Here is a 25013-nt window from a genome sequence, read left to right as displayed (position 1 = left end):
TCCACCCCATCGTCATCCAATGCTTCCACATGACCCGAGTCCATAGACCAGCACCCCAGTGGATCAGCTCCTTCTTTTCAGGGCTCACCCAGTCAGCTTAGCCCTGTACTCTTCCATTGGCTCCAGCTTGATCACTGCCATCTCTAAAGGCTCTTCGCTGTAGGCTCCTTAATTAGATTTTGAAAATCTACATGACTGCTCTCACCAACGTTCTGTGCTCACAAGTTCAGGATCATCACTGATGACACCCAGCTCATTCTCTTCCTCTTAGAAGACATTGTTAACACCCAAACCAACTCCATCAACATCATGTCTAAGGTCCCAACTGGCAGAAAATAAAGTGCTTAAAATTCAACACTGAGAAAACGGAAGTGTTCCTATTTGTAAAAAAAAAAAAAACCTTTTGTTCTCGCCCTGGTGATCCTCAGAGCGATGGCTAACACAAAACCTGTCCAACTCTGCCAGGAACCTAGAGATTGTGATCAACATTATCATCTTGATGTCCACCCTCTAATTCAAGTGACAGATCAACAGTTGCATCCATCTGTTGCTTCAATATCCTCAAGAAATCATCAGATGGCTCCTGCTGAACACCTGAAGATCAGCCACTTAAGCCCTGATTGTCGGCAGACTGGTATATGGCATTGCCCTCTACATCAACATCACCTCTCAACTTACCAAACGTCTCCAAGTCATATAGAACAATGGACTCTGCGTCAAACTACTCAGCAGTTGTGGATTTCCACTTGCTCCTTATCCACGAACGCAACCTCTTAAAGCTCCTTACACACACATACAAAGCACTAAACAAGGGGCTGCAAGAGTTCCACAAACCATCCAGACACTTCCGCTTGGCCAGCCTCCTCTTCTTCCATGTTCCCTGCATCCACTGAGCCTGAGCAGGGGGAGGGGGCTACGCTTTTTTCTACCTTGCCCCGAAAGCCTCAAACACCCCCTTCCACATAATGGCTGCCAGATCCATCTTGGAATTTTGCAATATTTAGGCGTCAAGATTTCCTCCTGGGTGATATGCATGCTGTACAAATGATACTACATAGCAGGGGTATACAGAGCATGGGACTCTATGGCACTACAAGCTATGAACAGACGTTTATACTGTTAAATTCACTCCAAATTGTATTCAGGGATCTCATATCCACTGTTCTGTGGAGAAGTGTGGCTCAATGGTTAGAGCGGCAGACCCTGAAGCAGAGATCTGGCTCAAGACCAGGGTTCAAGTCCCGCTTCGGCAGGTCTTGGGCTCAATTCCCCTTGACCAGATAATTCTCGCCTCGGTGCCTAATCTGATTCATGGGTCCCACTCTGCAACTCTGGGTAATAGCTTGCTTAATCTCCACAACAACAGCGCTTGGATGCCTGGCTTCACCCTGGGGGTGCTCAGGAGTGGGCGCCTCACAGGGAAAAGCCAGGAGGGGTTCCATAGCGGTATGAGTACAGCGCCTTGAGACCCTAACGGGTGAGTAGTGCGCTATACAAGTGCTAATTTACTTGACTTTATTTACTTTATTTTCTGTGCAGGCGCAAAAATAGTTTTAAGAGGTGGATGGGTCAGAATGTTTGTGTTTTTTTAATACCACAAGGGGGTTGTAATGCTTACAAGGACTGTGACAAGAAGAGATATGAAGTGATAAGTTCCAGTGATGTTTTAATTTCTTTGCACATTGTATGCTGCATTGTACAGGCAGAAAATGTGTGTTAATTTTATCTTCCAGTGTCCAGTGCAAGTGTTGATTCAAGCTGGTTGAGAACGGATGAGAGTCTCCAGCTGCGTGGCCGTTTGAAGACACCCCAACTAACGTCCACAACACTGAGAGGAAACCGGAAGCCAGCAGAGCAGCCGGAAGCTCTTCTACAGGAAGAGGAAGAGGATGAAGAGACAGATATATCAGCGAGAGGCTCAGAGTCTGACTTCGCAGAGAGGTAATATAGCATAACAGAGGGGCTATCAAATGTTTCGCTGTCGACTCTCATACTCATACTTAACTTGTTTCTACAGCCAGTCATGGCTTGGTACTCAGCGTTTGCGACAGTTGACAACACTGACAAGTGATGGGCAGCTGCACTCAGTTTCTTCTGGCCATCTCAGAGAGCACCCAAAGTATCCTGAGCGGCAAACTCCTGCAACACCAGCCAGAAAGTCTAGCATTCTGTCGCAAGGGTCCCAGCAGATGCCACCTGAAACCCCAGTAAATGAGTCCCAACCACGCCAGCTCAGGTCCAAGAAGCAGACACCTTCAACGCCAGCCAGTGACTACAGAATTCGCTTGCTTGGTCCTCAGCCACAGACCCCTGCCAGTCCAGCCAGCAGTTCCAGAGAAACCCTCAGCAGTGGAATTAACAGGTGCTTTTTTTCAGAATGCTGCTTTAACTTTCTCTTCAGATGACACTGTATGAACAAGTACAGATTTACGGCATACCAACTGTTGATTTACATCTTCTTTCTTTTAGGCTTCGTCTGATGGAGGAGGATGAGGATGATGAGTTGATAATCCAAGAAGATGATACAAGTGAGGAATCTGAGGGCCAGCCAGGAATCGACATGGTGAGATAACTGCTCAATAGCAAACATTTCTTCTGTACAATATCTTCTCCATTCAGTAAGGTATTTTCAGCAGATTCGGAGTTCACAATCTCTGGCTGTCAGTGGGTGGTCACCGTGAATGGTTTTAGTTTCACATGTCACAAGTGAGACTATTTTGCCTCAGCTCTCAGACAACCAATAAACCTGCAATATACAAAACATTTTTTTTTAACTGGAGCAGGAATGAGGTTGCAGGAATCCTTTGAAGTGACAGAGCAGCAGGTAATTCTACATTATTTACCAGCATGAAAGAACTAGTGTCATATGGGTGCAAAGAAAAGATACTTACTTGTAATCATAGTTCACCAAATACATAAACCTAGAATCATGGATATCATTTCTCACAGACTCTTCTTGAGCCCTTCTTACCCTTGAGTCTAAAGCCACCATTTCTTTTCATCATTTCAATTGGTGCAGTTGTTGTAAATGAGCGACTTGACATGAAGTTCTCGCCAAACATAATACAATGGGTCTGTGGAGGAGCTAATGAGAACAGTGATGGAAATTTCGTTTTTTTGTGCACTTGGCAGATTGCAGTATCTTACTGCAGCTTCCTATAATCTGAAATCTAAGAACCCAGCCACCTCTCGTCCTTCAGTGTCAGACCCGGCTTTTACTGATTCAAGTGACAGATCGACTTACTAACAATGCTAATAATAAGTCAACAGCAGTATATATGCAAACAAGGAGAAAATGTTTTTTTTTAACAGGCTCTGGCAGCCAAATGCATTACTGGGGCTCTCTGGCCCTGATGGACAATATTCCAATTCCTTGCGACCTGGATAATTGTGCCTACTTTGCTTCCCATTGGAATTATAGGTTTACAGAACTTAATTGACGCCAGTGCTCCATGTCAGGGCAATTTTCCTTCTCCTGATTGTCTTCTGACCGAGAAAAAGTTCCGATTCTCAGCAATACTATAGGCAGCTGTAGAGTATATGGATGTACCCCTGTACTTAACATAGAAAGTCAACGGCTTTATAGAGATCCTTATGCACGAGCACAAAGAAAGTGCACGCTGTGCTGTTCTGGAAAATCCAATTCTATTTCCAAAACAAAGCTATGGAAAGCATGAACTTTAGGCCTGTCATAAGCTTTTGTGAGGTCTGCATTACAAATTCATATGTTCCGTGGTTCTTTGAGCACCACGTTCGAAATAAAAAATGTCACAGGACCTATTTTTTTAGGCAGCACCAGCATTTTACATCCCTTAGTTGTGTCCTGACATTAACTTCCTTGTCATGAATATATCAAATTAGTTGATGAATGGGCAAGTGGGGCCTCTGGTAAACAGCCCTGACTGCTCTGCTCTTTACAGCCATTATGTACTTGATCCTTCCGGTTCAGTGATCTTAACACCGCACCCATTGCTAGAAATTCTTATAGTGCAGTTATACTCGGCAGAGTTAAAGCTAAACACCTTTCAACATCTCCCCTGGATAGGAATATGAAGTATCTAGATATATTGGGTTAGCATCTCTTCAGAGAGAAAGCAGACTCACTGGAGAGGGTCAATCACTGCATAACTCCTGGTCCATGCTGTGGGTGTGGCCTCTCCAGTATTTCAGCTCCCCCAATAATACAAAAAGAAAAATGTTGTATCTACAGACAGTTGCATTTCAGCTGTACCAGTACTTGGGACACCCTGAAACACATTTTTGACCATGCCAGTGAGTAGTTTGTCAGCACCAGCAAACTTAATCTGTGATACCCACAGCTCCTAAGCCAGTCTTGAAACGTTAAAAGATGTACCTTGTCATACCCTGTTTGGGACTGGGGTTTGGCATGAGGCAAGCTGGGGCTACTGAGTTTTAGTTGTGGGGGCTGGAGTTGTTTGCCTCTGATGTCCCAGGGTCTGACCTACTATGGCTTTGCAGACTGGGTCAGGTATAACCCCTTAATGCTGTGATGGGTAAGAGGTAGTAATGGTAGAAAAACAGCCCCTCCTAGATGTGTCCAATCTCCAATATGAATAAATCTGATAGAAGCGGTGCCGGATGGTCAAATGCCCTACTCCCCAAAGGCAAGAAATTATGTATTGTAGAAATACACAATGTACAAATATACAGCTGAGACCTCAGCATTCATGTCTCAAGTATTACAGTACATAACATTAAAGTAAGAAAGGTAGGAGTCAGTCTTTGATTAATAAAGTGATCTTCTCCGTGTTCCAGTATGTTTTTTTTACTTCCGTCCAAAGTGGTTCCGTATAGTCAGATCATTCATGTGCAATATACATTGATAGCATTTGATCATACATATATTCATAAACAGCCAACAAGTGTTTCGTCACTCAGTGACTTTTTTAAGACTGTAAAATATAATGTGAACATGTGTTTTACAATATTAGCAAAGAGTTTTGAGACACTCAGACGTGATAGAGGTGAAGAAAGGTAAGAGGTGGGGATGTTGTACCTTCTGAAAGTGAAAAAGCATGTCACATATCTAGAACACCAAAAGGAAAGTGTGGAATCCATCAAGAATAGCTTCAATTATTGCTGCCTAGATCACCACGAGGCGTGACGAATGAGGGCATAAAGGTAAGTTATATTAAGATAGATGTAGGCCCTATGTTGTGTTGAAAATAGAAAAAAGTAATGTGAACCAGAAACCTATGGAGCCGAGATATCTAACACCTATATAATTATGTTAATGTGTTTTTTAATGTTTTCTTATGATGTACAATTCAGTGACATTTCATGTTCGTCCATTATCGTCTGTCTAATGACGCCTGTTTTTTCTTTCCTTTTCTATGCTGTAAATATTACATACTTTCCGCACACAACCTTAGACTTTCCAGTTTTTGGTACTGCCCACAAAGACTATATTTAAAATTATTTATCTGTACCTGACATTTCTCTAACCAATAGGTGTTCCTCCAAATTAGTTTTACTTCTGTCCCGATACACTACCCGTATTTCGCGAGAAAATTGTCATATTAACATTAACAGAACAATACAAGCATATCATTTTTCCTACTCTTTCTCTATGTATGTCCTTTACTGATGTTTCTGATAACCTTCACTTGTTTACAACTGCATCTTTAAAACAGCATGTTAGGAAATAAGGACTAGATTTGAAAATAATTGTATTATTTCATCATTTTAGCCACATGGGGCTTAGCCCTCATCATAAGATGGCCGCATTATTTACGTTTTCCACAAACCACTTGCTTTACTATTGGTCCATCGTTTATTTTCATTACCTGAGTCCCATATTAGTTACACACTACGTCATTCGCTCACGTTGCTTTTTACACTACCAGTCTGCTTTCTATTACTATTACGGTCTCTATATATGTACTACGCTCTAAACCTATCAGGTACAAACTTTTTACCGCCGACTATCCGCACTTGAAATACGGTTCTTGACTTCTGCCTGCCTACATATGGCATCTGTTTAAGGTTCTCTACGGACGTAGTTGGATCAGTTTGAACAGTTCCACTTTACTTTTTACTGTTGAAATTCGCTTTATACGGACGGATATAAATGTACGTTTTTCCAGGTTTCCTTCTGTAGTCTATATGACTACTGTTTTCCCTTTCCACTCGATCGATCCGCTACTAATACTATACAATATTAGTTTGTCCAAAGTTCTCACGCAGCGGATTGTTTACATAAATGAAGTTGGACGGTATACATTTCATAATGTACAATTTGCCATTTATTATTACTATAACAACCCTAAAAACTATGTTCTGCACTCTATTATTCCTTGTAGTTTTTTCATTTCTCAAAACTCACAACTGAATTTTATACTTATGTTCTTTCTCTCTACATCCCCTTATATTTCCCTTTGTTTTCTGGACAGAGGACTTCTCATGGTCTTATAAACTTCCTACTTTTTATGTTATTTTTACCCAATACCTGAGATGGATCATCAAGTCTAAATGACTCACCAGAAGTTACAACTTATTTTGGAAGCATCTATACAAACCTTTTCATTCTGTATATTTGGACACAGGTACCTTTACTAGCAGTCTTTTCGTCTGCAATTTTGAATTCCAGATGTTACTTTCTGGATATTCATTTTTAGTTGACGTTTTTAGGTTCACGTTACAGCTTTCTTCTACTATTGATTTAGCCGGACATGGATACAGCCTTTTGACATACTAGGTAGGTTGAATATCTCAGCTCCATAGGTTTCTGGTTCACATTACTTTTTTCTATTTTCAACACAACATAGGGCCTACATCTATCTTAATATAACTTACTCTAGTATTGGAACTTTCATAGATTCACATGCTTGAATCCTTCCCCGTCGTTGAGATGGGAGCCCCCAGGACATCAAAACAGCTATATAGAAGATACTGCAATGAGAAAAGGACCAAAGGCATTCAATTTAGTAGCCTAATCTTGTCTCCGAGTACAAAAGAAACAAAGCAAGTCTCAGCCAATCAGGCTTCGCCTCCCTATAGAACCCTCCTGTGAGAAGCTCCATTCCCTCAGATTTTCTACCGCACATCGTGCTAGGGAGTCTCCTTTGAGCTCATCTCAGTCAAATCTCCAGAGAAGTTTTCTACTGTTTTTTCTTCAGAAGAAAGAGGATTTCTTCACCAAGTAAGGTGTCATCTTCTTACTTTGCCTAAGAGAATTGTATTTTGTCCAAATTCGACATGTCAGATAAGGAAAATAAAAGCCTTTTTAGAGCCTGCAAAACCTGTGGAAAGAAAAGACTTCACTTTGAAGATCCACACAAGGACTGCATTTATTACCTCTATCCTGACCATGTAGCCAAAGACTGCAAGGTATGCAGAACCTTTTCTAACAAAACCCTCAAGGACAGAGAGGGTAGGCTACTGATTTGGCTCCAGAAATTGAAATCCAGATCAAATCCAGTGTCTGGTTCTAAAAGTGAGGAGTCCTCCTTCTCAACAAGAAAATTCCAAAAAGAGGCAGATCTCCACTCAACCTCACCATTCTGAGCATCCACCTAGAAAAGCTCATAAAAAGACAAAACAGGTGTCTTCTAAGGCTGGCAGTCCTTCCAGTTCTCCACACAGGAGTTCTGTTTAATCTAAAAGACATTCTAAGGAAGGTTCTGTCACCTCAGAACGCAGCAAAAGAGCTTATTCTGAGCCTCCAACGCCACCTCCTGTGGTAAAACATGTCTTTAAAAAGCCATCCTGAAAATCTGCGACGACGACAGTCCCGTCGACGGCAGCGTCGAAAGGAGTGTTTACAGCCTCGTCGTTGACTACGACAACGTGCACTGTCTCTACGGCTGCTTCCTCTTCAGTGATGCTTATATCGACAACGTCCTCGTCGACAGCGTTTGCAGTCACTTCATCGACGATCAGTGTACCCATCGCTTCTCCATCGACGATGCTGCCGGTGAGACCGTCCACGATGGTGCTACTGTCGTCTGCCTCCTCGTCGACTAGACTTTCTCCAGTGTCAGTGCTGCTTCCGTCGACGATGGTTAAAAAACATAAGAAGTCTGATTTACTCTTGCCACTGATTACATCTCCAAGTAGGGTATCAGCGTTGGTACCTCTTTTGGAACAGGAAGATTCTGAAGACGAGGGCCTGTTTGGGATTGGGCATAGCCCATCAGAACTGCATGTGAAGTGCCAGGTTCTAGACGAGGATATTCAACATGACCTGCACTCATTTGATTCCCAACCACAGCAGTATCCCTATCAGGAGCAGATGGTTTCTTTGCCGGGATCACTCATAGCCGACTTAAATCTAATGTTGGATGACTACAGAAGATGGTTTCCGCCAGCCGGCTCGGAAGTGCAGCAACCATCTATACCACCCTATGTGTATTTTCCTTCTACTTCGGTTCATTCGGGGGACCAGCCATTGCATGTACCACCACAGACGCCAGTTTCAATTCCAACACAAGATCGGTCTTCATCTGACGATGACAGAGAGGAGGGGGAATTGCCAGATGCCATAACTAAGTGGGATGATTATCATATTCCTACCCCGTCCTCACCCTCCCCGGTTCCAGTGGATTCCCCTCCTGGTGACATCAGGGGTTTTCACAATTTGTTGAAAAGGGCTGCAAAGAGGTTTTAGCTGCCCATGCCCACGAAGCAGATGGACTGCTTCCTGTGTGATTTCAAAGAACCATTTCAAAAGAGTGTTAAGTCGATGCCAATTGTGGACTATTTATGGGATGAAAGCATCAAGGTAATGAAGAACTCAGTGACTGTCACCCCAGTTTTGCCTCGCCTTGACAAGAAGTATAAGGCCACGGAAGATTCTCCGGCCTGCCTCACGGGCCACCCCAAACCGGACTCAGTCAATGCCCAGGCTGCACAACGTAGATACAGAAACCCTTCAGTGCCAATTTCTACTCCACCGGACAAGAAGGGTAGAAGGCTCGATAATATTGGGAAGCGTTTCTCTTTGATGGCTTCGCTTATGATACGAGCTTTTAATTCTTTGGGTATCATAAGCAGATATGATACAGTTATGGGCGGACATTGCTCCCTACCTAGATCAGCTGCCAGAGGACTCTAAGTTGGAAGCCAAGAAAGTCTTGCAAGAGGGGGAGAGATCGTCTGCTGAAGTTATAGACTTTGCGATAGATGCCGCTACCACGGCTTTCCGGCAGATGGCAGGAGCCGCTGTTCTAAGAAGGCAGGGTTGGCTCCGGGCATCTTCGTTTAGGCCTCCGGTTCAAAACAAAATTCTGGACCTTCCTTTTGATGGTAAAGCCCTATTCAGGAATCACACTGATGACGCACTTCAATCAATAAAAACAGATACTGATAGAGCCAGGTGCCTTGGCACGCTGCAGTTTAAAAGACAGCCCTTTCAGGGAGCAAGAGGTCGGGGGTATCCATCATATAGAGGAGGCTTCCAACAATATAGATACCCCTCTGTCTCCGCGGCTTCTAAGTCATTGCGTTCCCAATCGGAAACTGCCTCCGCAAGCGGTTCATTCGAGACCTTTGCAGAGAGGAAAAGCAGGAAGGCAAGCGAAGGACACAGGATGCAGACAATGACTTTCTGGTGTCTCCGGCTGCAAACCTTCCCTTGGATACAAGACTAGGGGGAAGGATTTCTCTTTACTTTCACAATTGACAAAAGATAACATCAGACCAATGGGTCTTAAATCTCATTCAATTTGGCCATACTTTGGAATTCTTACAGTACCCTCCTGCAAGACCTCCCCTCCCTCGAAGGGTAAAGCACTTGCACTTACTCAAGCAGGAAGTCGAGTTGATGCTCCTCAAAGGAGCTATAGAGAGAGTTCCACATCATGACAAAAAGGTATTCTACTCTCGGTTCTTCCTGGTTTGAAAGAAGTGGAAGAGTTGGCGCCCAATCCTAGACCTCGGGGATCTCAATACTTATTTTAAAAAACAACCATTCTGTATGGTCACCCTAACAGACATCCTGTCCCTTCTCAACCCCGGTGATTACATGTCCACCCTCGATTTGCAGGTTGTATATTTCCATATCCCTATACACCCTTCCCACTGGAAATATCTCAGATTTGTAGTAGCCGGAGACCATTTCCAGTTCAAAGTGCTACCCTTCGGTCTGAATTCGGCCCCCAAAATCTTTACCAAATGCTTGGCTCCAGTAGCAGCTTTCCTCAGAAGGCAGAACCATCAAGTCTTCCCGTATCTGGACGATTGGCTGGTCAAGGCCATGTCCAGGTCTCAGGCACTGAAGTCCACATGCGCCTTCAACGAGCTGTTCACGAGCCTAGGCTTAACAGTCAACCGCGACAAGTCAGCCTTCCAGCCCTTAAGAAGAACATTTTTTGGGGCGATACTGGACACTTCCACCAACAATGAAACTACTACAAAGGAGAGACAAAAAAACTCATATCCCTCGCGAGGCGCCTACGAAAAAGTAAGTATGTTTCAGTTCGCCTCTTGGGGATTGTAGGAGGCTGGACTGGTTTGTAGTGAGTACCAAGGGGTACTTACACCTTGCACCAGGCCCAGTTATCCCTTATTAGTGTATAGGGTGTCTAGCAGCATAGGCTGATAGATAATGGTAGCTTAGCAGAGCAGCTTAGGCTGAACTAGGAGACGAGTGAAGCTCCTACAGTACCACTAGTGTCATATGCACAATATCATAAGAAAACACAATACACCGATATACTAAAAATAAAGGTACTTTATTTTTATGACAATATGCCAAAAGTATCTCAGTGAGTACCCTCAGTATGAGGATAGCAAATATACACAAGATATATGTACACAATACCAAAATATGCAGTAATAGTATTAGAAAACAGTGCAAACAATGTATAGTTACAATAGGATGCAATGGAAACACATAGAGATAGGGGCAACACAAACTATATACTCCAAAAGTGGAATGCGAACCACGAATGGACCCCAAACCTATGTGACCTTGTAGAGGGTCGCTGGGACTATTAGAAAATAGTAAGGGTTAGAAAAATAGCCCACCCCAAGACCCTGAAAAGTGAGTGCAAAGTGCACTAAAGTTCCCCAAAGGACATAGAAGTCGTGATAGGGGAATTCTGCAGGAAAGACACAAACCAGCAATGCAACAACAATGGATTTCCAGTCGAGGGTACCTGTGGAACAAGGGGACCAAGTCCAAAAGTCACAAGCAAGTCGGAGATGGGCAGATGCCCAGGAAATGCCAGCGGTGGGTGCAAAGAAGCTGCTACTGGACAGTAGAAGCTTAGGTTTCTGCAGGAACGACAAGGGTTAGAGACTTCCCCTTTGGAGGACGGATCCCTCACGCCGTGGAGAGTCGTGCAGAAGTGTTTTCCCGCCGAAAGACCGCCAACAAGCCTTGCTAGTTGCAAATCGTGCGGTTAGTGTTTTTGGATGCTGCTGTGGCCCAGGAGGGACCAGGATGTCGCCAATTGCGTCAGGGAACAGAGGGGGCGTCGAGTAAGACAAGGAGCCCTCTCAGCAGCAGGCAGCACCCGCAGAAGTGCCAGAAACAGGCACTACGAGGATGAGTGAAACAGTGCTCACCCGAAGTCGCACAAAGGAGTCCCACGTCGCCGGAGAACAACTTAGGAGGTCGTGCAATGCAGGTTAAAGTGCCGTGGACCCAGGCTGGACTGTGCACAAAGGATTTCCGCCGGAAGTGCACGGAGGCCGGAGTAGCTGCAAAAGTCGCGGTTCCCAGCAATGCAGTGTGGCGAGGCAAGGACTTACCTCCACCAAACTTGGACTGAAGAGTCACTGGACTGTGGGAGTCACTTGGACAGAGTTGCTGGATTCAAGGGACCTCGTTCGTCGTGCTGAGAGGAGACCCAAGGTACCGGTGATGCAGCTCTTTGGTGCCTGCGGTTGCAGGGGGACGATTCCGTCGACCCACTGGAGATTTCTTCGGAGCTTCTAGTGCAGAGAGGAGACAGACTACCCCCACAGCATGCACCACCAGGAAAGCAGTCGAGAAGGTGGCTGGATCAGCGTTACAGAGTTGCAGTAGTCGTCTTTGCCACTATGTTGCAGTTTTGCAGGCTTCCAGCGCGGTCAGCAGTCGATTCCTTGGCAGAAAGTGAAGAGAGAGATGCAGAGGAACTCGGATGAGCTCTTGCATTCGTTATCTAAGGAATCCCAAGAGACAGAGACCCTAAATAGCCAGAAAAGAGGGTTTGGCTACCTAGGAGAAAGGATAGGCTAGCAACACCTGAAGGAGCCTATCAGAAGGAGTCTCTGACGTCACCTGGTGGCACTGGCCACTCAGAGCAGTCCAGTGTGCCAGCAGCACCTCTGTTTCCAAGATGGCAGAGGTCTGGAGCACACTGGAGGAGCTCTGGACACCTCCCAGGGGAGGTGCAGGTCAGGTGAGTGGTCACTCCCCTTTCCTTTGTCCAGTTTCGCGCCAGAGCAGGGCTAAGGGGTCCCTGAACCGGTGTAGACTGGCTTATGCAGAAATGGGCACCAAATGTGCCCATGAAAGCATTTCCAGAGGCTGGGGGAGGCTACTCCTCCCCTGCCTTCACACCATTTTCCAAAGGGAGAGGGTGTAATACCCTCTCTCAGAGGAAGTCCTTTGTTCTGCCATCCTGGGCCAGGCCTGGCTGGACCCCAGGAGGGCAGAAGCCTGTCTGAGGGGCTGGCAGCAGCTGCAGTGAAACCCCGGGAAAGGCAGTTTGGCAGTACCAGGGTCTGTGCTACAGACCACTGGGATCATGGGATTGTGCCAACTATGCCAGGATGGCATAGAGGGGGCAATTCCATGATCATAGACATGTTACATGGCCATATTCGGAGTTACCATTGTGAAGCTACATGTAGGTATTGACCTATATGTAGTGCACGCGTGTAATGGTGTCCCCGCACTCACAAAGTCCGGGGAATTGGCCCTGAACAATGTGGGGGCACCTTGGCTAGTGCCAGGGTGCCCTCACACTAAGTAACTTTGCACCTAACCTTTACCAGGTAAAGGTTAGACATATAGGTGACTTATAAGTTACTTAAGTGCAGTGTAAAATGGCTGTGAAATAACGTGGACGTTATTTCACTCAGGCTGCAGTGGCAGGCCTGTATAAGAATTGTCAGAGCTCCCTATGGGTGGCAAAAGAAATGCTGCAGCCCATAGGGATCTCCTGGAACCCCAATACCTTGGGTATCTCAGTACCATATACTAGGGAATTATAAGGGTGTTCCAGTAAGCCAATGTAAATTGGTAAAATTGGTCACTAGCCTGTTAGTGACAATTTGAAAGAAATGAGAGAGCATAACCACTGAGGTTCTGTTTAGCAGAGCCTCAGTGAGACAGTTAGGCACCACACAGGGAACATATACATATAGGCCACAAACTTATGAGCACTGGGGTCCTGACTAGCAGGGTCCCAGTGACACATAACAAACATACTGAAAACATAGGGTTTTCACTATGAGCACTGGGCCCTGGCTAGCAGGATCCCAGTGAGACAGTGAAAACACCCTGACATACACTCACAAACAGGCCAAAAGTGGGGGTAACAAGGCTAGAAAGAGGCTACTTTCTCACAGGGATGATGTCGTCCTGCATTCCACTGGTACCATTCTGTCGCCTCCGAATGAGGCCCCTACAGGAGCAGCTAGACCTTCGGTGGACACAGTCCAGAGGGTCTTTCGACGATGTCATCAGAATAACGAAGCCCATGATATCACCTCTGACTTGGTGGGCTCAAGTGTTTCACTTATTGAGGGGTCTTTCTTTTCTTCCCTAACCAGCTCCGTGGGTGATTACTACAGATGCTTCTCTCGAAGGTTGGGGCACCTTCCTCCAGCACCTACGAGTCAGGGGCAAATGGAAACTACATCAGAGTGTTTTTCAAATCAATTACCTCAAATTGAAAGCTGTTTGATTAGCGCTTTGCGCTTTTTTCCAAAGATAAAAGGTTCTTCAGTACTCATTTGGATGGACAACACTACAACAATGCATTATATCAAAAGGAACCAGGGAGAAACCAGGTCTGTGCTCTTATCAAGAGAATCTCAGCGCATTTGGGAATGGTCTATCAGCCAACAGATAAACCTTCAAACAGAACATGTCCCAGGTGTACAAAACATCATAGCGGATTCTCTGAGCAGGTCTTGATCATCCAACCACGAATGGGAGCTGGATCAAGGAGTGTTGAACCAAGTCTTCTCCCTATGGGGAAAACTAAACCTGGATCTCTTCGCCACCCCGCAGAATGCAAAATGCCATTTCTTTGCAAGTCGGGATCACTATCGGGGCTCTTGGGGGAATGCGTTTTCCATGGCATGGTCAGGAATTTATGCTTACGCTTTTTCTCCCATTCCCCTAATACCGAGAGTTCTGGCAAAGATCAAGAACGAACACTGCAAGCTTCTTCTGATTGCTCCGGCATGGCCTCGCCAGTACTGGTATACAAAGCTCCTTCTCTCACACAACCACAGCATCCCTCTACCAGTGATGCCAACCCTGCTAACAATGAACGAGGGTCAAATTCTCCACCCGGATCCGACTTCACTTGACAGCCTGGCTCCTGAACACCATGAGTTTGCACATCTAGATATACCTTCGGATTGTAGAATCATCCTCGCCAGAGCTGAGGCTGAGAGTACCAGCAAATGTTATCGTCTGAAGTGGAAGAGGTTTTGCTCATGGTGTACACAAGCTCAGGTGCATCCTTTCTATTCATCGCCAGAGCAAATACTGCCTTATCTTCTCCTTCTGGCCAGATCGGGTTTGGCTATCTCCTCGATTAGAGTCCACTTAGCAGCGATTTCCCGATATAGGCGTGCAGATAACGTACCTCCTTTGTGGTCTGCAAGGGTCATAAAGCTGTTTCTTAAGGGTCTGTTCAGGACTTTTCCTCCAGTCAGGCCTCCTCCTCCATCGTTGCAGCTTAATTTGGTCTTGTCCCAATTAATGAAACCACAATTTGAGCCAATTCACAAGGCATATTTATAATTTCTATCCTGGAAGGTCTCTCTCCTTCTTGCTCCTACCTCAGCCAGAAGAGTGAGCGAGATTTAAGCATTCACTACCAAGACCCTTTCTCGCAATTCAAGAGAGACAAGGTAATTTTACAGATGAATCCAAAGTTTATACCTAAAGACTTTTCGGATTTCCATATCAACCAGCGGGTGGTACTGAAGTCATATTTCCCAAATCAACAACGTTGAATGTGGGTTCAATGAATATGTGTGTATATATATATATATATATATATATATATGTGTGTAAGGAAATGCCTCCTTGTCATGGTTGCCCCCTAAGTTTTTGCCTTTGCTGGTGCTAAGTTATGATTTGAAAGTGTGCTGGGACCCTGCTAACAGACCCCAGCACCCGTGTTCTTTTCCCTAAGCTGTACCTTTGTCTCCACAACTGGCACAACCCTGGCACAAGGGGAAGTCCCTTGTAACAGGTACCCCTGGTACCAAGGGCCCTGATGCCAGGAAAGGTCTCTAAGGGCTGCAGCATGTCTTATGCCACCCTGGGGACCCCGCACACAGCACATGCACACTGCCTCACAGCTTGTGTGTGCTGGTGGGAAGAAAATGACTAAGTCAGCATGGCACTCCCTTCAGAGTGCCATGCCAACCTCTCACTGCCTGTGGCATAGGTAAGTCAGCCCTCTAGCAGGCCTTACAGCCCTAAGGCAGGGTGCACTATACCACAGGTGAGGGCATATGTGCATGAGTACTATGCCCCTACAGTGTCTAAGCAAAACCTTTGACATTGTAAGTGCAGGGTAGCCATAAGAGTATATGGTCTGGGAGTTTGTCAAACACAAACTCCACAGCACCATAATGGCTACACTGAATACTGGGAAGTTTGGTATCAAACTTCTCAGCACAATAAATGCACACTGATGCCAGTGTACATTTTATTGTGAAATACACCCAGAGGGCATCTTAGAGATGCCCCCTGAAAACATACCCGACTCCCAGTGTGGGCTGACTAGTTTTTGCCAGCCTGCCACACACCAGACATGTTGCTGGCCACATGGGGAGAGTGCCTTTGTCACTCTGTGGCCAGGAACAAAGCCTGTACTGGGTGGAGGTGCTTCTCACCTCCCCCTGCAGGAACTGTAACACCTGGCGGTGAGCCTCAAAGGCTCACCCCTTTTGTTGGAGCGCCCCAGGGCATCCCAGCTAGTGGAGATGCCCGCCCCTCCGGCCACTGCCCCCACTTTTGGCAGCAAGGCTGGAGGAGATAACGAGAAAAACAAAGAGGAGTCACCCACCAATCAGGACAGCCCCTAAGGTGTCCTGAGCTGAGGTGACCCTTGCCTTTAGAAATCCTCCATCTTGAGTTTGGAGGATTCCTCCAATATGATTAGGGATGTGCCCCCTCCCCTCAGAGAGGAGGCACAAAGAGGGTGTAGCCACCCTCCAGGACAGTAGCCATTGGCTACTGCCCACCAGACCTAAACACACCACTAAATTTAGTATTTCTAAATGCCCTCTGTGTGCATTTTTCAATAAATCCCCCACTGGCATCAGTGTGGGTTTATTGTGCTGAGAAGTTTGATATCAAACTTCCCAGTATTCAGTGAAGCCATTATGGTGCTGTGGAGTTTGTAATGAGAAACTCCCGGACCATATACTCAATATGGCTACACTGCACTTACAATGTCTAAGAATTGCCTTAGACACTGTAGGGACATATTGCTCATGCAACTATGCCCTCACCTGTGGTATAGTGCACCCTGCCTTAGGGCTGTAAGGCCTGCTAGAGGGGTGACTTACCTATACCACAGGCAGTGATTTGTGGGCATGGCACCCTGAGAGGGATGTCATGTGGAATTTGCCTTTTTCCTCCCCACAGCGCACACAAGCTGCAAGGCAGTGTGCATGGGCTGAGTGAGGGGTCCCCAGGGTGGCATAATACATGCTGCAGCCCTTCCCTGGCCACATGGCCCTTGTTACTATGGGTACCTTTTACAAGGGACTTAACCGTGTGCCAGGGCTGTGCCAGTTGTGGAAACAAAGGTACAGTTTTAGGGAAAGAATGCTGGGGCCTGGTTAGCAGGGTCCCAGCACACTTTCAATCAAAGTTGGCATCAACACTAGGCTAAAAGTGAGGGGGGGCGTTAACCATGCCAACAGTGGCACTTTTCTACAGTTATCTATTCAAAGGTAAGGAATGTGCAGCTAGTAACAAGTTACTTAACTTCAGTAATGCATTATCTGGTACAGACTCAACCTAGCTGCAGATTCCTTACACCCACCCATGCCTCCCCGCTCTGCCAATATGTCTAGTAGGGTTAATCTGTTTTAGGTCGCTAGTTTTGCACAGACAAACTGTTGGTTCTATCCATGACTCTGCAATTCTGGCATAGAAGTTAGTGGGTAAAAGAACAGAGGTATGCACGCTGGGGTGGTGCCTTTATAGATGACTGTGACATCAGACTGCTCCATTGACGCTGATGACGCCACGCGGAGCTAAACGCACGCAGATCCGAATGACGCCACCGACGGCGCGCGCGCAGGGTATTGCTCAGCAAAAAATTCCAGATTTAAAGCTGATCCCAGGGAATTCAAAGGTAAGGAATCTGCAGCTAGATTGTCTCTACCAGATAAAGCATTACCGAAGGTAAGTGACTTGTTTATCAAACCCCCAAAAGGAGTCGTCACTCCCTTAATTGAAGGGGATGATACAGTCAAATGGTTTTCTGACTTTGAAATAGGCCTGTATTGGATGTGGAATTGAGAGAAAACTTTGGGGGCACTCTGTTATGGAAATTGTTCTCAGGAAAATGCAGGGATAGGCTCCTGACACTGAATGAAAGAGATGCTAAATCTTGTGACCTCATGAAGGGTACCCTGATTGAGAGCTTTGGATTTACCACTGAGGAATACAGTATAAAATTCTGGGGGACTCAAAATAAAAATGCTAGGTGGTTGGTTAGAAGGCAACAAAGTACAAGATAATGAAGGGATGTACAATTTAATGATGAATGAACATCTTTTGAGTAATTGTGTCCATGGCAGGTTGCACCAGTACCTAGTAGACTTGGGGCCAGTCTACCCCCCAAGAGTTTGGGAGGAAGGCTGATTATTGGGTGAAAACTAGGGTGTCCAAACCTAGAACTGGAGTGGGTGCCCAAAAAGAGAGTCGGGGAAGCCCCTCATAGAGAAAAATAAATTAAACACCCTAGAAATAAAGGAGTCCTTCGGCCCCCAAAAATCTGTCCAGGAGGGTTGATCCAAAGACACCTCAGAAACCAAAGGTGGGTACCAGGGTTAAACCTGGGATGCCACTAAGGCATGATACCACACCTGTCAAAGATAGGGCACAACACCAAGGACCCTTCTTGTTCCAAAAACAAACCCACTAGTAAGTAGTAAGCCCACAGGAGTAACCAGTGTAGCCATTGGGGGATGACTCCTCAGATGAGGAGGTCCTCATAGCCTTTAACTGGAAAGTGGGCCCCCTATGTGAGTTGGAGCTTCCAGAGGGGAGTAGACACTTCCATCACCTACTGGTGAATGGAATCCTAACAAATGCCCTGAGGGACACCTGTGGCAGTCACACAATTGTGCATGACAGGCTGGTACTCTCAAACCAGTATTTCCCAGGAGAGACTGCTAGGGTTTAGTTTATCCCAGGGAAAGTCACTGAAAGGCCAGTAGTTGTAGTGCCTATAGAGATAGATACATCCCTTAGCTGGAGAAGGGTGGTAGTCAGTACACACCTCCCCGTTGACTGTCTACTTGGAAATGACCACCCAGAGGTTGGTCAGAGGTCAAAAGAGAAACTGGTCCAGTGCCAGCCTTCTCCCAAGGATTCTGGAGGTGCTGCCCCAGCAGTAAGTGCAAGTAGGCACCAGAAGAAAAAGCAAAAGGAAACGAAAGGTGGGCAACCTTTAACTAAGGCACCAGAGAGCCAAGGAGGTTTTCCATTAAGGAAGAACTCCACTGTTGGAACTGGTGAAGCCCAGCTTGTCCCCCAAGAAAGACTTACTAGTCAGGCACCTGTTCAGCCTGAGTTGGTGGCACATCGGCTGACAGAAAAGAGAGTGAAAGGAGGAGGTTTGCTGCAGGATGTAGAGATCCCCCAATCTCTTACAGCAGAAAGGCACCCTGAACCCAAAGAAGCCTGTAGGTTAGCCCTGTCCCCTGTGGGTATGGAGCTAAAGGTGTGGTTCTGGGCACTGACAGCTGTCAGTGGCCTCTGCTGGGTGTTAGTCTTTGGCATAGTGGTCTGACCCCATACCAAATAGTAAGTTAGCCCCACTGACCAAGTTTGTCATGGTGGAGTTTCTCCAGTTATGGGTAGCCTCTTTAGGTAAGCTAGGGGTTACCCCTGCTAAGATAGGGATTGCAGAGGTGGACACCTATAACCACATGACAGAAGGGAAAACTGCAGACACTGGTAGTACAGGTATAAGACATTTCAAATTGGGTCCTATAGCTGTTGAAGTGTCGGTTCCCAGAGAGAATGACCTGGACAGTAGGATGAGAGGCAGAGTAGGCCCTCAAGCTAGCCAGCCTGTTTTCTTTCTCTTCCTCGTCGGACAGACTAGGAAGCCTCTCCCAGATATTGGCTGAGTCTCTTGGTCTGTGGGCTGGGGGGGGCAGTTGTGTGGGAAATTAGCACTTTGTTGCAGTATCAAACAACTCAGAATGATAAATCCAAACTGGTTCCAGTATTGGATTTGTTATAAAATGTACCCAGGTGTCGCCTTAGAGGTGCCCCCTGCAAACGCTAACTACTCTGGCATGGTTGCTGGCCGGTCCCAACCAGCCTGCCATCTCCAGACACAAGTCTGAACCTCTGGGTGAGAGCTCCTGCTCTCTGGAATTCAGAACAATGTCTTTCCTGGGTGGAGGTGCTAGCACCCCTTCCCTCACAAATGTGCACTGTCCTCCTGGTGAGCTTCAAAGGGCTTACCGCCTTGAAACTCGAGGCCTACTGCTAGCACAAGATGGCCTCTCCTGTTGCAAACCCCAACTTTTGGTGGGAGCAACGGTAGAAAGCTCAAACAAAGGGTAGGAGTAGCCTCACCTGGCATGCACCATCCCAAGGCATCCCAAGGTGTGTTGCCTGTAGGAGGCTGGCCCTCCATGTATTGTGCAAAGCTAGGCACACTGTGCAGGGGGTCCGGGCAACCACATGTTGGTTTACAGGGGTAAAAACTAGATCACCTAATGCTCTAATTTTAAGGTAGCTCGGTTGAGCAGTTAGGCCAATCTCGGAGAACTGCAAAGCATTTGTTGTACTCGCAGTATCAATCTTGCAACTCACACCCTCAAAGGAATAACTGTAGACCAATTTATAAAAAAATCTTCTGATATTTATGTAATTTTTAAGACCAAGATTATCAAAATTGGTTTAGTACTTTTTGAGAGAATTTCAAATTGAATTGAATAAAAAGTATTTTTGTGTGTAATTATGCACCATAGAAATCAATGGAAAGTCACCTTTAAAAATACATATAAAATCGTACAGTTGGTTTACAAGTTCTTCTTTTGCAGGTTGGTCGAGGTAGTTGGTGAGCACACTTGCCAGCTGGAGAAGTCTGGGCGGCTACCGGTTCCAGTGGGAGCAGCGGTGAAAGTTCTCTAGAGCTGGTGCAGGACCAATGCGAGGGACCACTTGGAAAAAGGCTGCACAGTTAAGTTTAGAGGTGGTTCCTTGGGGTCCCCTTGGAGTGTCGAGGTTGCAAAGGGTGAGGGACCCTTAGGGCACAGAAAGTTCTTTATTGCAGGCCACAGGACAGCCGGGTGCGGAGCATTTCGGTAAGCCAGGAGCTGTGCACAAACATGCCTTTTGGAGCTGGAGGTAAGTCGGTTCAAGGGTCCTTTGCAGGACAAGGGGGCACTCTGGTGGGAGGTCTGGGGTGTTCCTTAAGTCCTTCGACTGGGGCTTCCTTCTGGTCCTTTTTCAGCCCCAGGCGGGCTGGTTTTCCTGGTGTTTGACGTTAGCTGACCAATACCCAGGGTCTTGGTACGGTTTGACCATTGGAGGGCGCAGTGCCACCAAGCTTGGCACACTTGCAGGGTTTGTCCTCACGGTTGTCAGTGTGTCGTCAGGTCTAGTTGTGACTGCTTCGGGAGTTAGCGGCTGGTCAGTGAAGTGGGCTTGTTGACTCTTGCTCCAAGGGATCTTCAGGCTTCAAGTAGCTTCGGGTTCCAGCATTTCATCCTTGCAAGGACAGTCTCTCCTCTGCTGCTCCATCAACTTGGGACTCCTCTCTAGGTGTGCTGACTGGGCCTCACTGCAATTACTGTGCCTGCTGCCAGTGGGTTGCCTGTGGGGGTTCAACTGCTTCTGCTGGCTCTTCTGACTACTGTCAGCCAGGACTCCCCTCCAAGGGTCAAGTCCCGTGGAACTTGCTGGTCCTTTTCAGCTCTGTAAGGCTTCTTATGCCCATATTTGCATTTGCCAAGGTGTGTTGGTGGTCCTCCTGACCACTGAACATCTGTGACCCGGCGTGGGACATCATCTGCATGACTCCAAGGGACCTCCCTGCAGCTCCTGGGCTCCACAGCTGATCATCATCTTCCCTCGTCGACCCAGAACTTCATCCACAGAAGGGTGGGTAGTGGCTCTTGCCGCACCTGGACTCTCCTATGTAGACTGGACTATGTTCTCTTTTGTTGCAGGTCCTCTTCTTCCAGAATTCACCATTGGGTTCCACTGAATTGGTCCTGGTCTTGCAATCTTCCTTTTCCAAGTCCCCTTGTAAGTCTCTAGAAAGAGCTGGTAGGTTACCACTGCTCTCCTGGTTGCTGAGGGTCACACTATTTTAATATATGGTTTGGCCCCCCTATTGGGCCCTAGCTATTTTCTGCTATTTCTTACCAATGCTTGTTGTTTTTCTATGCGGATTCCTAATACTTACCATGTGTATATATAGTGTGTACTTACCTCCAGTTGGGGGTCTGCCTATAAGTAATCTAGTTGGTGTTACTGTATAAAGTACCTTTATTTTTGCAACACTGTGGTTCCTTTCATGTGTGATAAATTACTGTGCGACTGCTGTGGTATTGCAAGTGCTTTACACTCCTCCTAGAGACATCTTCGCTGCTCACCACAGGTACCACTAGAGCTCTGGCTTCCTAGAGATTCTGACTCACTAATAGGGGTTGCCTGGACCTGGTATAAGGTGCAAACACCATAGGTGACCACCACACCAGCTTCCTACAATCACAAATTGTTCCGACCTTACCAATGTCTGTATCACGCACAGAGGGTTCAAACCTCTCAGTGGCTTCCAAGTAGATCTCAACAACAACAGAGATCTTACCAACCACAGCACAAGAAGTCAAGAGGTCACTCTGCCCAACAACCCTCCCATAGTGGTAAGCAAACCTCAGCCCCAAAACCTTGAAACCCGTTCCCAACAGTCAACGCGGGAAGGGCATTTACTCCAGGTATTTCCTTGTACAAAGGAAAGACAAGCATAAATTCGACCCATCATCGATCTAAAAGTCACCTACAAGTGGATTCAGAAGAAGTTCAAGATGTTGGCTTTACATTAAATATATCCCCAACCTCATCAGGGGATTGGCTTTGCTCCACAATGCATACTGCCACATTTCCATGGCCAGGCCTCAGGTCAGCACCCAGAACATTTTCTAAGTGCCTGGCTGTTGTGGTAGCCCAACTAAGAAAACACCAAATCTTCTTCTACTCCGATCTAGATGACTGGCTAATAAAGACATTCACTTTTCACAAAGCCTAACTGCATTTCAGTTGGACTTGATAGCTCCTTCATCGGTTTGGTCTTCGCGACAACTTCAACAATTCCACGTCAATGCCAGGACATATGTTGCATTACTTAGGGGTCTCCATTGACACCATTCACACAAAGGTGTGTCTTTCGGAGGAATTTCGCTAATCGTGCTTCATCCAACATTCAGAGCAGTCTCATCTCTTTTCGGTGGCCTCCTGAATCTCCCTCACTCCCAGTGCTTGCCTCTACATGGAGCTCTCCAGGAGTGTCTAGAGGACCAGTGGGAGCAAATGATTGGCAACTGGGTGGACAAGATCATATCTTCTTACATGCGATACGATCCCTCAGGTGGTGGTGTTGTCCAAGCAGTCTCTCCTTCAAGGGGTGCCACTCCACCAACAGGTCCCTTCTCAAACCATTGTGACAGATGCATCGTTTTTCAGATGGGGAGCCCACATGGATCCCCTCCATGTTCAAGGCTAATAGTCTCAGAGAGAGATGACATACCATATCCATCTACTCAAGCTCTGCACAGTTCATCTAGCAGTCAAGGCCTTTCACCCATCATTCACCACAGATACCCTGGTTGTTCAGAAGGACACTAGAACCACCAAGTACTACCTGAACAAGCAAGGGTCACCAGGTCCAGAGCCTTGTCACTAGAGGCCCAGGCAATTTGGAAATGGGTTTTGGTCAGGAACTTGTGTCACAGCAACTCACCTCCCAGGCGTACAGAATGTGCAAGCAGACGCTCTCAGCAAAGATATAAACGAAAATCATGAGTGGGTCTTGCACAAATAAGACATTCAAAGTATCTTTTGCTTGTGAGGCTCCCCTTCTATCGACCTTTTCGTCACAGTGGAAAACACAAAATGCAGAATCTTCGCCTCTAGGTATCACCATCCAGAGTCACTGGGGAATGCCCTGTGGATTGATTGGTTATGTAGCTTTCTCTACGCTTTTCCACCGATTTCCCCTGATCCCGTCAGTCCTGATCAAGCTGTCCCACTCCAAAGCCAAGATGATTCTAATTGCTGCAGAGTGGACTTGGCAGTGGTGGTTTCCCGGACCTTCTTCACCAGTCAGTGTCCACATCTTAAGCTGTAATGTAGGCCAGACCTACTGGTGAAAGTCGGAGGACAGATGGTACACCCCAATCTTTTCTCCTTGAATTTGGAGGCATGGCTCCTGAGCTAGTGCAGTATGTGTAGGAAGCTGGCCTGGTGTGTGGTTGAACACCTATGGTGTTATCACCCTATACCAGGTCCAGGTATGCCCTTTTAGTGAGGTGTAGTTAGTGTCTAGGAAGCCAGGCTCTCTAGAGGTAGCTGTGGATGAGCAGCCAAGACTTATCTAGGAGACATGCAAAGCTTATGCAATACCACTATAGTCACACAGCTCTATAACACATGAAAGAACCTCACAGTGTTACAAAAATAAAGGTACTTTATTATGGTAACACAAATACTAAAATACTGTATAGGCAATACAGCAGGTGAGAAAACACACTATTATGTACACATTAGTAATCAGGAATGGGTATAGAAAGCAATAGAAAACAGTGAAATAACAGTAAATAATAGAGACCCTAGGGGGAGATCAAACCATATACTAAGTAAATGGAATGCGAAAGGCAGACCCTCCCACCCAGGTAAGTGGAATCTGTAGAGGGGAGCTGGAGGAAATAGGAACACCAAGCTGCACCTTTTCACACAGGCAGCAATTGCAGGCCTGCAGACACATTTTCCATGGGCTCCCATGAGTGGCATAATACATGCTGCAGCCCATGGGGAACCCCTGGTGCCCCAATGCCTTGGGTACCTAGGTACCATATACTAGACACTTACATGGGGGCACCATTTGTGGGTTGCAGAAAGTCAGAAACAACCAAATTTAGAGGGAGAGAGCACAGTCGCTGTGGTCCTGGTTAGCAGGATCCCAGTGAACACAGTCAAAAACACACTGACAGGAGGCCAAAAATGTGGGGGTAACAATCTCGAAAAGAGGGTACTTTCCTAAAGTATGGGCATTTCAACTTGCCACAAGACTGCATGGAGATCCTCAAGCTGGCTAAGCGGCCTTCCACTCACTCCGCTTACACCTTCAAATGGAAGAGAGTTTGCATATGGTGTTCCTCTAAGAACGTGGACCTGACTACTTGCCAAGAGGATGTGATTCTACCATACCTTCTATACTTGGCTAAATCTGGCTTGCAATTCTCTTCCATAAAGGTTCATTTGGCAGCTCTTACTGCCTACAGGAAATGTCCGTCACAAACCTCTTTTTTCCAAATTCCTGTCATAAAGAATTTCTTAGAGGGGTTGAAGAAGGTTTTCCCTCCAATTAGCCACCCCT

The 25013-nt window shown here is 46.4% G+C and overlaps 1 protein-coding gene across 1 annotated transcript in view; it reads left to right on the top strand.

Annotated features, from left to right (window-relative positions):
• Positions 1 to 1074: 1074 nt before the first annotated feature.
• The window catches only part of LOC138267071 (uncharacterized), a 69824-nt gene continuing 45885 nt past the window's right edge, over positions 1075 to 25013 (top strand). Inside the window, exons 1-4 of the mRNA XM_069215919.1 lie at positions 1075 to 1174; positions 1734 to 1941; positions 2018 to 2362; positions 2470 to 2563. Of these exons, the coding sequence (XP_069072020.1) occupies positions 1075 to 1174; positions 1734 to 1941; positions 2018 to 2362; positions 2470 to 2563 (747 nt within the window). The remainder of the gene's footprint in view (positions 1175 to 1733; positions 1942 to 2017; positions 2363 to 2469; positions 2564 to 25013) is intronic.

Source organism: Pleurodeles waltl, chromosome 12 (genome assembly GCF_031143425.1).
Source record: "Pleurodeles waltl isolate 20211129_DDA chromosome 12, aPleWal1.hap1.20221129, whole genome shotgun sequence".
Taxonomy (NCBI): domain Eukaryota; kingdom Metazoa; phylum Chordata; class Amphibia; order Caudata; family Salamandridae; genus Pleurodeles; species Pleurodeles waltl.
This window is presented reverse-complemented; position numbering and strand designations above follow the sequence as displayed.